A 14,507-nucleotide genomic window follows, 5' to 3' on the forward strand; every position below is an offset into this window, starting at 1 on the left:
ACACCGCTGTTCTTTATCTATACTTAAGTACAGGAAAAACTTCACATAAGTAAAGAAATTAATAGCTGACTTCATATATGAGTAACCTGTATTAGCAAAGTTCAGAAGAATTCAATTTTACATTTAAACCATACTAATTAATCCAACTCTCATTATCATTAGCAAATTACTGTACAAAGCTTTTGTTGACAAAAAGATAGGTTAGTTCCTTTAGACTACAAAAGATTATCATCCATCATAAGACAGGGGACTGCAGACTTAATAAAAGAGAACATTAAAACATACTTGCTGCAACATGTATATCTCCTTCTAGGAGAAAAGCTTCTCACATTGCAGAGCTGAGTTTCCATCTTTGTGAGCAGACTGATAGTTAATCTGATTCATTTTGTCCTATTCTGGGCTTCATATCTGTTTTCATCCTTGTGCTTCAGTATCACTGGAATGAGAACAGCTGTGAATGGGCACATTACTATCAGCACATTCTTTGGAGGATCTGTACATGGGGTCTGATAGCAGCCTAAATAAGTCTGCACCTATTCTGAAGAAAGGAAAAATGACAATTTCATAAATCTTCTGTCAGTATTTAGCATCTTATTTTCAGCAACAATTTCCATCATCTGCTTCTGAATTCCATCTTCTTCATTCCACAAAATGTATTCAAAGGGAATGCAAGCTGCAGCTTAAGTTCCATTAGGTAATTGCATTTTTTTTTTTTCAATCTACAACTTTAGATTTTATGCAGAGGTTAAATTGTATTAACACTTCTGGAATCACATCACGTGCAGTAAAAATAAAATAGCATCTTCTTTGTTCTCTTCCTTTTCCAGGGTATAGCTTGCCATGCTTCAAAGAAGGTTACAGTTCAGAAGGAGAAGGCAAAAATGATTTTAAGATGCCGTAATTCCTCTCCAGGCTTAGACACCCAAAGAGAAGTCATTTTTGTTTTGAACTACATTTCCAAGTTACCTACAGGCTGCTTTGCACTGAGCCAAGAACCGTTTACACTCTGGTCCCACACCCAACATCAGAATTCTTATAAAGGTGTAGAGGATTATTAGGTCTGTGCACATTAGGTCTGTGCACATCAAATCCTGAAAACAATGGGAAATCCTATAAATAACATTTTAACAACTATAAATAACATTTTAACAACTTATGTCTTCTGTACGTAATATAATAGCAAAGGAATAGGAAAATTGTAATCTACCATTTTATTTTGACACTTGTTAAGCAATTGTCTCATAAAGGTTTCCATCCAAAAATTCAGTTACTATCTAGGAAGAGAATGGGGAATATGAACTGCAGGATCATGAATAAAGGGTCACAGGTAAAAATAAGCTGAAACAAAATGACGAAAAAAAGTTGCAGTTTTCATGGGTTGTAAATGAGTGAGCCACCAGTGTGTTTATTTAGGATGCACTCTAGTGGACACACATATAACAAAATCAAACAAAGACAGAAATATTATAAAAATATAGAAAATGAAAGCCACATGTTGGAAATAGTAATAACTAATAATAACCATCTTATAACTTGGATATATTTCCTAATTAAAGATGAAAGCTGCAGGAAGGCTGAAATTTTCATAGTCAATATGACTGGACAAAAAACGTAAATTGACACAAGTTGCTTATCAATTTTTGGAAATAATCTAAATAACAAGATTCAGTTATACATACTGGCTCAAAAGAGAAACTCCATCTATTTATCCAGTTACTCCATCCCTTTGAGGTTGGCACAAGAAGCTGTTCTCCATACAGTTTGAAGAGGTATAATGAGAACTGTAGTATCTTAAAATGCGGCCTTAAAATGAGACTGTTTTAACTGTTACTAATAAATATAAACATAAAGTGTGACAAATTGGTTTAATAGAATATCAATCATGAGAGCATATTCATCCACAGAAAACGTTTTGGACCGTCATAGAAATTGCAAACCTATATAGATGCAGAATAAATGTAGATAAAGCCTCATCACCTAGTCACAAAAGTAGTTCCATTTTTGATTACTGAAAAAGTTACATGAACATTTCTAAGTATTTATACCTGAAAAGTGACATTTTTTCTTTTCATTTCAAAGATGTTCATATACGACAGGCCAATTAATAGAATCCAAAAAGCATTATGGCAATAAAGAGGGCAACAGGATTTATTTAATACATGTGGTTTATTATTTTTAAGGAAAAAATATTATATTACTATACTAGAAATCAATAGTGCTTACCTTTTAAAATATTGATAGGATTGTGCCTAGTATGAGCTACATGAACAGAACAAGTTTTTTAGAGCAGAAAAATGTTTATTTCTTGATAGATCTTAGTCTATTTGGTATATAGACATTTTTAACAGTTTGCCAAAGACCACAAACCCCTTAAAATCAGCTATAATATAAACAAATCAAAGTGAAATCATCCCAAAAATCTCTTTCATACCAAAACTGAAGAATACAGTGAATGCACTAACTATGCCCTGAATTTGTAAGGAAGAGTATTTTCATTCTATGATATTGGCAATTACTTAATGTTAATTGTCCAACTAACCTGTATTATTAGAAGACACTGAGATGCAAAGGCATATTTTAACAAAGAAGCACAGGATTTCTAAATGTGAGTGTCTTTTCCATTTGTAACGAACAGACATAGAACACTCTTGACAACCTGTACCAAGATATCAGTATTACAGAAATTTGTTCTTATAAAAATTAATGGAATCTTTAAGGATTATAAAACTTATTTTAATAGATAAATATGGATGAAGCTAAATAGTCTTCACATTTTTCAGATGTGAAGTTTTGAGTCCTAATAATGGTTTTTAGTAAAGACAAAACAGACACAATTTATTGATTTGCAAATTCAAGGCAAATCCAGGAAAGAATATTTTAAGACTTAACTAATCAAAACTGATATGCAGACACCTGAGGCTCACATAATATCAGGTAATTAAAAGGCAAGAGCAAACACATAGTGTTACAAAAAGCACCTCATGATTTCTAAGGCAGACAAGGTGTTTCAGTACATCTGTCCACTGAGTCACATAGACTTCAATTTATCTCTTCCAGATAAACTGGAAAATCTTCTGATTTGATTTCTGCATCTAGTTTGACAGGCAGAACTCTCTCTCCATCTTCTAATCAATAGAGCACCCTGTCTGTCTATCAAAAACCATTCAAATTCTTGGGAAATCCTTTTTCAACAAACTTTTATTATTTTAATATTGATTCAAATTACTATATTGTAGCCTCTACTGCAGTTAATTATATCTATAATAATTATGTTGTTACACTTAAAGAATCAATTGGCAATAAGTAGAAAATGTATTTACTGCTTTCATTTCAATTGCAGTTTCCTTCCTCTGAGTCAGCCATGCTAGCTATAGTGGTTTAAGAACAAAAAGGAAGCATCACATGCCACCAGTAACAGACTTTATACAAACACTCAGAAAGCACAGAAACTGAAACAATGGGTATGTACATCAGTTCTATAAAAATACATAAATTAAGACATTACACTTCAGGATAAGCAAGTAATGAGTTGAAAATATATTTACTGTTTTCAGTTCAGTTGGGACTTTCTTGTTCTGATTCTGCCATGAGATCTGTTGTACTCTAAAATCAAAATAAAAAAAGTAATTCCATCTGTTGCCAGCATTAATTGAGCTTTGTAAGAACAGGAAAAAGGGAAAGGGAAAAAAGCCACTTGACAGACAGGTTGGTATTCATCAATACAATTACGTATTCTTCCATTCAGTGAAATATGATGAAGTTTATCACCAGACTTTTATTATAAAATCCAGTGACTCATAAAGTATTATGATTCTGAGAACAGAGTAGTTGTAATAGTACAAGTCTATATATTTTAATTTTATTGATCTGTTCTTAATTTGTAGCTTAATTCAACAAACATCTACTATAAATCCAGAAATAACATCACCAAAGGCCAATGTAACCCAACTTTAAATGACCTTAGGCACAAAAACTTGGAAGATAGTGCATATAAGATGCAGGCAAGTTTACTAATCATTTTCACTTCTGGTTTTGCAATTCACTTATTTAAGAACACATAAAGTATGCCTGAAGCCTCAAAAATACTTTTTATTATGTAATTATCAGAAAACTATGAAAACTGAGGCTATATGAGACCTTAAGAACTCAACTAATTTACCTTAGCAAAAAAAACCACCTGTGAAAACCTGACCCTAAGAGTAGTCATAAGTATGTTGATAAATACATTTAGAGAACACTTAACAAATTCTGAGCTATTAATAGAATTACACTACTGATACCAGAAATTAAGTGAGCAAATTATCAAGGCTAATAAAGGAAAAAGGGTTCTGATGATGGTCTATCCAAATGTCAAGTCAATCTCATGGAATACTCTAACTGGAAAAAGTCAGGAAGAGATCAATATCCTTATGACCAGTGAATTGGTATAAAACTGAGTGATTTCATAGAAGCTGGCATTATCTATTAAAGGCACTGTCATGCCTTACAATAAATGAAGGCTGATTCACAGCCTCTGATTTCCCTGGACTGTCAAGTATAAAAGGAATGAAAAAAAAATGAAAGCTGGGCATAGAAGATGTCTGAGAATCACAATATAGAGCCATAGCTGGAGTACTGAAAGAAATACATTTGTGTTTGCACAGGGCTCAGATAACCTGAAGTACTGTGTGCCCTTAGCATCTGGTCTTTTATGTTAAATGTTTGCTCAGATCTCTCTGCACAATATTACATTCTCCTGCATTAAAAAAAAAAATACTTCACACCAACCGGAAAAATATAAATAACTTAAATAATTCAAAAACGAGTCAACTTTTATGACTTAGTAGATATTGTATATGACTATCTGTTCATATGGCAAAGGTAGGCTGCATCCTCTCTGAGGATATTCATACTTTCATTTGTAACATATCTGAATACAAAAGGGCATTTTAAAACTTGAGAATTTAAATAGCTACCACCACACAGTCTTTTAGAATGCCTTAACTTGTACCAGAGAATGGGCTAAGGACAGTTTTGAATTTATGGTCGAAATATAATCCCTTAAAACCATAGGAAAGAACCAGGATAGTCTTAACAGCAACAGTCTTAACCTTTGATATAATGGCACAGAAAAGCAAATCTGTAGGAATCAATGATATATATTCTCCCTGTTCTTTCAAAATACTTACCTCAAACTGTCCATTCTCATCTAGTTCCTCAACTGTGGTCAAATTAGGTGCTCCAGGTCTATCTGTAAGTTCAGCTATCATCTCCTCATTCATCTCCTCATTTTCCTATGGTAAGGAAAACCAGTTTTCAGTCAAAAGTATTCCACGTAATGAATAATTATCTATAGGGAATATTTCAGATGTGTTAACATTATGTATTAATACAAATACTTCAGATGCATGCTATACAAATGTGTTAGTATGTCAGTATGGTCTTTGTATGCTTGTTAAGATTATTTTTATATATATATATATATATGTATATATATGTTTTTTAAAAACAGGAATTTTGGTACCTATTTCTACGCTATTCATTTTTCCTGTCACTTTCATACTGTCATCTTCCTACAATTATGCTCTGTCAGTATTTTAAACAGAGTACTCTAAAAACATACATATCTCTAAAATACTATGTGCTCCACATAAATTTAAGAGATATTCACATTTAAAACATTTATTGAGAGAAATGTGTCAACTATCAATGGATGTTTTTTACTGAAATAGCATTAAAAGACCATATATTTACACGGACATCTGTATACATATTCTTCTGTTAGTATAAATTCCTGTGAACCAGGAGGAATATAGAAACAAGAGGCAACCCAATTCCAGACCACAGTTCATTTTCCAGGTACAGCAAATGGATTTTATCACAGTATCACAGTATCACAGTATGTTTGGGATTGGAAGGGACCTCAAAAGATCATCTAGTCCAATCCCCCTGCTGGAGCAGGAACGCCTAGGTGAGGTCGCACAGGAACATGTCCAGGTGGGTTTTGAATGTCTCCAGAGAAGGAGACTGCACAACCTCCCTGGGCAGCCTGTTCCAGTGTCTGTCACCCTTACTGAGAAGACGTTTTTTCTCAAATTTAAGCGGAACCTCTTGTATTCCAGCTTGATCCCATTACTCCTTGTCCTATCATTGTTTGCCACTGAGAAGAGCCTCGCTGCATCCTCGTGGCACTCACCCTTTATATATTTATAAACATTAATAAGGTCACCCCTCAGTCTCCTCTTCTCCAAACTAAAGAGACCCAGCTCCCTCAGCCTTTCTTCATAAGGGAGGTGCTCCACTCCCTTAATCATCTTTGTTGCCATACGCTGGACCCTCTCCAGCAGTTCCCTGTTCTTCTTGAACTGAGGGGCCCAGAACTGGACACAATATTCCAGATGTGGTCTCACCGGGGCAGAGTAGAGGGGAAGGAGGATCTCTCTCGATCTACTAACCACCCCACTTCTAATACACCCCAGGATGCCATTGGCCTTCCTGGCCACAAGGGCACAGTGCTGGCTCATGGTCATTCTGTTGTCCACCAGGACCCCCACATTTTATGCTGACACACAGTAAAGCATTACTGTCTAGACACTTAAATTAGGTATGCTTAAGTTATACTTTCTGATAAACACCGTCAACGAATGTGAAAACATCAACTAAGCTGACCTTTTACTATATTTTGCAACAAATTTATGCTCTGTTCTGAACATAAACTAAACAAACCTAATAGAACAGACTAAAATTAAGTATGAGACCCAGGCTGGAAGCAAGGTGTTTAGACATGATTCCCCCATTTTCACTTTTTTTAAAAAATTACGTGTTAGTTCAACACCCATGGCTTTCTGTCTTGTATTTAGTGTCTGCACTTAACTGTAGCTAACTAACAGTATTTTCAAACCATTGACTAAGCTTTGGCTTATACCTCTTGATCTTCCTGCTGCAACAGCATTTCCTCTTCTTCCTTCTGTCTTTCCAGCTTCTCACGTTCTTGTTCCAACTGAGCCTGCAGTCAGTTTAATAAAGGAAAAATTAAATGGAAAAAAACACACATTCACCTTACTCACCCCATTGGTTACAATGTATTTCATAATTGAAATTTCAAATAAAATAAAAAAGGAAGCATAAAACTGCAATGCTAATAATATAAAGCCCTTCACTATCATCTAACCCAACATTTTCATAGGTTTTAATTTTGCATGGCAATGTCTCATTACTCATGTTTTTTATCAGTCTACATTCATTATCTCCTATACCTTGGATTAAGCTCTTTGATACTTCCTATAGTATCTAGCACAGATAAATCCACACAGAATCAAATCTATAGAAAAGACTGGCAAGCAAAGCCATTAACATTAATCATCTTCACAACGGACCTTTAAAATTTCCAGTTGGAAATACCTAATACAAAGTGTTTATTCTTTGTGAGCCTAAGTGCTATTGTACCAAAACTTCAGAAACTGCAGAATCTAATTCAACAACACTAGGACCTATAAAATAGTGTTTGCTGTAGCATTTTGTGAGTGGTTACTACAAACATTACCATATTATAGTAATTAGTTTTCACCTTCCTTTTTGGTACATATAGTCAAAACATAATTGAGTATATGACTATAGCCAAAATTGTGAGTTAGATTGAAAAATGTGTCTAATATGAGTATTGTTCAACATCTTTTCCTTAGTTTACATTAAATAATTTATTTCATTCTCTGTGAATTATCTCTAGACACAATCTCATATTTTCCATTCCATTTACGATTTTAAATGACTCATGAAATCCTTGAGCATGTAACTTTTGGTCTGCAAGTTACTTCAAATTTAAAAGGTGCAAGTGAAATTGACTGAATGCATCTTACACTAGAACTGGGCTTAGCAAGATCAGCACAGATTTGAAATTACACTTTTGATTTTAATATTGTGAAAGTCAGCCATGTAAAAAAAATCCAGTCAGATAATGTCAACCTTACCACAGCAACAGAGGCTTTGCGCTCAAATTCACATGAATTTTTTATAAAGCATGGCTAGAGACACAGATGCTACCTCAATATCTCATATTTCAAGTCCACATAGAATAGGATTCAAAATACTTTACGCCAACAGAATGTTCAGGTAGCTAAGAAAAGAAAAAGGCACCTCATTGGATGAGGCTATCTATATTGCTTATATATGTAATCTTCACTCACTGATTCCCAACCATTTTCAGGACTCTATAATTGTGTATACATTCTCAATATCTTTTCTGTCTTACTGATATTAAGTTGCAGCAGCTTGAGACCACGATCAGTTATTACTCCCAGGCCTCATAGCAGGCCTGTCAGAAATTTTTGCAATGATTTCTAGCTTTATTTGCACTAGCTCATGCTCATAATTAACTACAGAAGAAAGTCTACTTATTCTAATTTACCTCTCATGCAGGTCTTAAATTGCTTGCTTTTTACTTTAGGCTCTTTCATTTTTAGTAACATTTTTCTGCATAGTGTGTAAGTTTTCCTTCTGATTTGCTGACTAATTATTTCAGTTATTATTTAGAAAGGTGAGATTAAAATACTTGTTTTATGCTACCTTCTATCAAAATCGTTATACAGAAATTAGAAGTATACAGAGTACTAAAAGATTTCACAGCATCATACACTGTTTATAATTATCTGTTGTTAAGTATTGTCAACCTGACGTTCTTCTTCAAGTTTCTGCTGGATCATTAGCTCTTCTTCTTTCATTTTTCTTAACATTTCAAGTTCTGCCAGGGCTGCCTCCCGTTCTTGTTCCAGCTCAATCCTCTCCAACATTCTCTATTTCAGAGATAACACCGAATCAATTAAAAATATAGAGAGATTAAATAGCATAAATTAAGTTGTCATTATTTTTTTGCCAAGATGGATCACCTTTTTTTCTTCATCTAAGGTTCTTTTGTAATTGTAAATCCAATGTGCCAGATATTCTATTGGGTCTGCTGGCTGATGCTCTACAACCTCTGCCAGTCCCTTTTTCAAGCAACTTCCCAGGCATCTCTTCAGATACTGAGACTCCATTCACATCTACTAACGACAAACAGATAAACATTAGCCACCAATGTCAGAATTAAATTAGGCTTTTTAAAGAATTATTGCCTCAGGCATCAAATACTGAATATGATATTACTCTTTTTATCAACCTTGCAGTTAATGTAAGAAAGTTATTTAAATTTAATATTGATCTAGTTCTTAAAAGCTCCAGTGATAGACCAGTTATACCAATCACTGCAGAAAAAATGCTCAAAACATCCCTTTCTATTTATGCATGTATAATTCAGAAACTGCTTGGAAATATACTAGTAATTCTAGATCAGCACGATGCTATAAAGCCTCAAAACCACAACAGGACATAGAAAACTTCTATACAGGTATTGGAAGAACAGCAAAGTAGTTCTGTGAATGATTAAGGACAATTTTTAGCTTGAACTAACAAAGCTATCTTTAGGCTATGTATAAGAGAGCAGGGCCTGAAGCAATCACTCTGTACAATTATTAAAGGAACAAATCTCGGTGCACACACAAGCCTTTCCTGGCCCTGCACCGGGAAACACATATCTGAAACCCGATGTCTGCAATGCCGAAACACCCTCCGTTAGCTGTCAACGGGGCTGAATCCGCCCAGCACAGCCCTGGCCCGGCAGCGGATCCCTGGATCCCTGGCTGGGAACGGCGCCCGTGGAGCAGCAGGACCCCGGTCACGCCGCGCAGCTCGGGCGGCAGCGGAGAGCCAGGGCATGCACGCCGTCCTGCGGGCAGTGCCGCGGGTACCGAACCTCTCCCACCCTTCAGGTTCACACCGGCTCCTGAGGTAGCGGGCCCAGAGCGGGCTGTCAGAGCCTTGGGGCACTGGTAGGTCTTAATTGTCCCGATCATTTTCACCTGGAGCCCTCGGCCCCGGGCTCTATTTAAGCACCTGTTGGGCCCTCCTCGCTCTCCTGAGCTGCCCGCGGGCGGGCTCGCTCCTCACTGCCGCTGCTCTTCAGATTTCCCGGACGGACCCTGCACGTCACCCTGTCTCCCTGTGGCAGGACCTGCGTTGCTGTTCCTGAGGTAATTACCCGGCCTGCTGCAGCCGTCCTCCGCGCCTCTGGCTATCCTTCCTTCCGAGAGCAGCTCCGCTCCTGCCGCTCCCTGATACCGGTTCCCGGAGACCCAGAGACAAACCCCCTCCTACCGGCCGCCCGTCTCCGATCCGGCGGCTTTCGGGGACCTCTCCGTCCGCTCCAACGCCGTAAGGGCGACACGTTTTGTCCGTGTTGATGGGACTACGGCGGGGCGCGCGCCGCCCGGAACGCGCTGGGTTGCTAAGCAACACCGCTCGCGAGCGTACCGCCAGCCCTTGGTGACCGGCGGGAGGCCTGTGATTGGAGGAAGGGCGGAACAGGGCGGGGCCAGGTGCCGTGCGCCGGCCCCGCCCGGCGCCAGGAGGGTCCTGTCAGGGACAGCGCGGGTGTTGCGGTCAGGGGCGGCACCTGTTTGAATGCAGCGGTGATGCCACGTGCTTGAAGTTAAGACTTCCGAAATTAGAGCAGACGGGGATCTCCTCCCAGCTGACAAACCTCTTGGCCGACATTCACCTCAAATTTCACCAGCTGTTTGTTTCACGGGTGACTTTTAATTGGGTATTAAAAAAACCTCTGTAAACAGTTGCCGCTGATAGGATTCAGTGTCTGTATTAATTCTGAAGCTTAATCGCACCAACAACATCTTTGTTTTTTTCCGGCAAAAATGGAAGATTGCGGAGGGAGGCTTTTCCAGGGCGAAAGACGGCGCCGCGGCAACAGCGCACACCGAAGCGCCGTTTGAAGGCGAGCAGTATTTCTCATGTACCGCGTAACGGGGGCGGGCGTGAGCAGGGAACTGCTCTGCCCGGGGGGTGTCGCTGGCGCGCTGCGAGCACGTTCCACGGGGCGGCAGAGGCGGAGCCGCCGTTATCCCCGGGACTGAGAGGAAGCTCAGCCGGGTTGTGACTGAACCGGCGCCGCCATCCCCGCGCAGACGCAGACCCGTCGCCGGGCGCCGCGCATGCGCGACGGGTCTGCGTCTGCGCGGCGATGGCGGTGGCAGCGGAGGAGTGTGTGGGGCAGGTGGTGCTGCCCGGGGACGTGCTGCTCCTTCCTGCTCACCCCGACGAGGACGCGGAGCGGCTGCGGCTGAGCACCGGAGCGGCGCCACGGGGCCGGCTGCTCTGTGGGCCGGGCCTGCGGCGGTGCGAGGCCGGGCTGCTGGTGACCAAATGCGGGCTGCTGCGGCACCGCCAGCCGGGCGGCGGGGCGGCGGCGGGCGGGGCCTACTGGGTGGACTCGCAGCAGAAGCGGGTGAGGGCGCGGACGGGCTTGGCTGGGGGCGGGTGGGAGCCCGCATGTTGTCCGTGCGTGCCTGACCCGCTTGTCCGCGACCCCCGTTTGCAGTATGTGCCGGTGAAGGGCGACCACGTAATCGGAATAGTGACGGCCAAGGCGGGAGACCTGTTCAAGCTGGACGTCGGGGGCAGCGAGCAGGCGTCCCTGTCTTACCTGGCCTTCGAAGGCGCCACGAAGAGGAACAGGCCAAATGTGCAGGTAGAGCTTTTGTTTACTGGAGATAACGCTTTAGTGATGCCGTTTGGTGGCGCTTCTGTTACATCGTAGTGGCGTTTCTTAGTAAGAAATACATTCTTAGAAACTGTACGTAAAATGAGGAATGCAGGTTTATTTGCAAAGGTTCCACTGTGCCCCTCCTTGGAGGTTTTTGCACGATTAGGCAGTGGACTTTCTGAGGTTTCTGAAGGGAACATGTAAGTAGTGCGGTTTGATACCTGACAGAGCTTTTTCAGTCCTTACATTCTCACTTTTCTGTACTACTGCTAGTGGTAAATGCAGTTAATGTGCATCCAAGGTGGTATTCTGAAGTTATAGTCTTAAAACAAGCTTTTTTAGACCATCTGAAACTGGTAGAAAACAGTAGTTTTTTAAATAAGAATGTTCTAAACAGTTGTGTGGCACATGCATGCCACAGCTTCTACGTTGAACTGAAATACCATCACTAGAATGTAAAAATGCACTGTAAAGAAAAAAGTTAATGTGTGTTTTGTTGTTGTTGTCCTGATGGTTACAAGAGCAGGTTGATTAGACTTTTAATACTCTTGAAGTCTGTAGAAAGAGGAGTTCATGTTCAGTATTTAAAAAAAGAGGGATACTTAATGGAATAAAATTCTGTACTTTCGTGTCTTTCAGATTCCAGTAATGATACAAGATAATTGTTCCTAGAGAGTGTTGCCCCCAGTAGATGAAAACATGAAAATTCCTATTATACCAATTTATTTTTCTACCATAGATTTTAAAAAACTATTTTTATGGCCTTGTAGAAGGCTTTTTAATACTGAGAATTTCTTATAAATGTGCAATATGATCATCTCTAATACGTTTGCTTTTTTGATACTTTGTTTAGGTGGGAGATCTTATTTATGGTCAATTCCTTGTAGCAAATAAAGACATGGAACCAGAGATGGTCTGTATAGACAGCAGTGGAAGATCAAGTGGAATGGGAATAATTGGACAAGATGGCTTCCTGTTTAAAGTTTCCTTAGGTCTAATAAGAAAGTAAGTACTAAGAAAAGTAAGTAGTCACTCTAGCATGTAATATGGTGGGTAGGATTTGCACAATTATTTCCTCTGGGCAGTGTGAACAATTTGGTAATCAGACTAATTGTTTCGGTGCATTTATACCAGTTTTAATGAATAGAATATGGATATTGACCTAGAGGGAATGTGTATTTTCCCCCTTAAGAGATTTACATGCTCTTCTATATGGTGTTCTGGGACCTTTTAAAAAGTGATGTGGTGCCAAGGCAGTGAGGAAAGTAAAACCATTGACCTGGGGAAGTCAAACATTTGGGGTGGGATTTGGGATATGTACCTATCACCTTGGAGTTAAAAAATTGAAATGCTTACTGTCCTTGTTCTGCCTAGTGGAATAATGTGGGGTATAAATTTGGCTGACAGCTGATAAGGCTTTCCACATCAATACGCATTATTTTCTGACTTTTAAAGAAAAATAAATTGCATTGAAGTAAAGACACATACAAAAATTCATGGGATTTTCATTTAAAACTGACGTGCTAATCCAGGAACCACTGCATAAGCTTTTATATGGATAAATTATAGTCAAGCTCTGTTGCTTTTGGGTGGTGTTTTTTGTTGTTTGGAAAAGCAATTTGGAGATGCAGGACAGCTATTTCATACCTGGAGTTTTCAGTAATGATTTGTCAAGTTTAAATGTCCCATCAGAAGTCAGTGTGAACTGACACAAAATATGTTTGCAGCTATTATGCTTCTTTTCCAAATTTTGTCTGTATGCAAGTAAATAATTAACAATATATTACAAGTAAACTGCTAAATCCTGATACATTTGTTTCTTCTTTGAGAAAGCATGTTGAAGCTTGGTTTAATCTTAAATGTATTACAATATTCTTGATACTTTCACCTCAAACCCAAAATATTCTGTGTTTCTTGCTGTTAATACTATCTCCTGAAGGAGAAAAGTTCTGTTTTGAAAGATAGGTTTTTTAACTCTGGTCTCAAATTTATAAATAGCAGTACTTTAAGAATGTCACTTTGTCTAACAGTATACTTTTAGAATTTAATAATAGAATTGTTATAAAACGATCAATTCACTTTAAATCTGTTAGGTATTACTTCTGAATCTAATTATTAAAAAAACCAAACTAAATTCTTAAGCACTATTTTTTTAGGTGTATATATTTTATGAGAGGAGAATTAAAAATCTAATACTGTGTTGCTGTTTGGATGCATATGCAAATTGATCATCTTACCTTTTGATGCTGCTTTAATACTCCTCTAACACCAGTACTGAGTGCAGTTTAGTTACTGATTGATAATAATGTCTGTCAAATGTGAGCACTTATTTCTCTAACTTTTAAAAATCTTGTTTACAGACTTTTGGCTCCCAAATGTGAAATAATTCAAGAGTTGTCACAATTGTATCCATTTGAACTGGTGCTGGGAATGAATGGAAGAATATGGGTAAAAGCAAAAACAGTTCAACAGACTTTAATTATAGTAAATATATTGGAAGCCTGTGAGTATATGACTGCAGAACAGAGAAAACAAGCGCTTGCCAAGTTGTCAGGGAACTGATAAGAGAAAACCTTGAGGATTTGTTTGAAATTATTGTAGTGGTGTTTTGGTTATTTTTGTATTCAGATTTATATTAAAAGCCATTTTTTTAAATTAAGCACTAGACTTCTGTTGTTCTTCAGTTCGCTTTATCTGCTCAGCTTGCTTGGTCTTGTTTTAGGAACTTTGTTTTTAATCACACTTGTGAGTATGAAACCCTATTTATGTTTATCAGTTTTCTGGCTGATGTGGAGATGGTCTTTAAAAGCTCTCATTAGCTGTGAATTTTGAGGTGTAGCTACTTAAGACTTTAAGAAAACTGGTCAATTTGTAAACTACACATATTTGGAGTTCTTTTTAGTCATTATGTTTGTTTGGTGTAGTGGGAAGTATCCTACAG

At 38.5% G+C, this 14,507-nt stretch overlaps 2 protein-coding genes across 2 annotated transcripts; one reads left to right on the top strand and one right to left on the bottom strand.

Annotated features, from left to right (window-relative positions):
• Nucleotides 1–3,555: 3,555 nt before the first annotated feature.
• On the bottom strand, nucleotides 3,556–9,008 carry LOC308042384 (DPY30 domain-containing protein 1-like; the record flags this gene model as incomplete). The annotated part of the gene is made up of 5 exons (XM_080347730.1): nucleotides 3,556–3,603; nucleotides 5,169–5,261; nucleotides 6,905–6,985; nucleotides 8,646–8,768; nucleotides 8,862–9,008. 5 exons carry the CDS (start codon nucleotides 9,006–9,008, stop codon nucleotides 3,556–3,558), a joined length of 492 nt encoding a protein of 163 aa, XP_080203856.1.
• A 2,036-nt stretch (nucleotides 9,009–11,044) lies between these two features.
• On the top strand, nucleotides 11,045–14,221 carry EXOSC3 (exosome component 3; the record flags this gene model as incomplete). The annotated part of the gene is made up of 4 exons (XM_080348202.1): nucleotides 11,045–11,308; nucleotides 11,402–11,551; nucleotides 12,420–12,571; nucleotides 13,927–14,221. 4 exons carry the CDS (start codon nucleotides 11,045–11,047, stop codon nucleotides 14,126–14,128), a joined length of 768 nt encoding a protein of 255 aa, XP_080204328.1. The 3' UTR covers nucleotides 14,129–14,221.
• Nucleotides 14,222–14,507: the final 286 nt, after the last annotated feature.

This window comes from Nesoenas mayeri (genome assembly GCF_963082525.1).
Source record: "Nesoenas mayeri genome assembly, chromosome: 7".
Lineage (NCBI taxonomy): Eukaryota > Metazoa > Chordata > Aves > Columbiformes > Columbidae > Nesoenas > Nesoenas mayeri.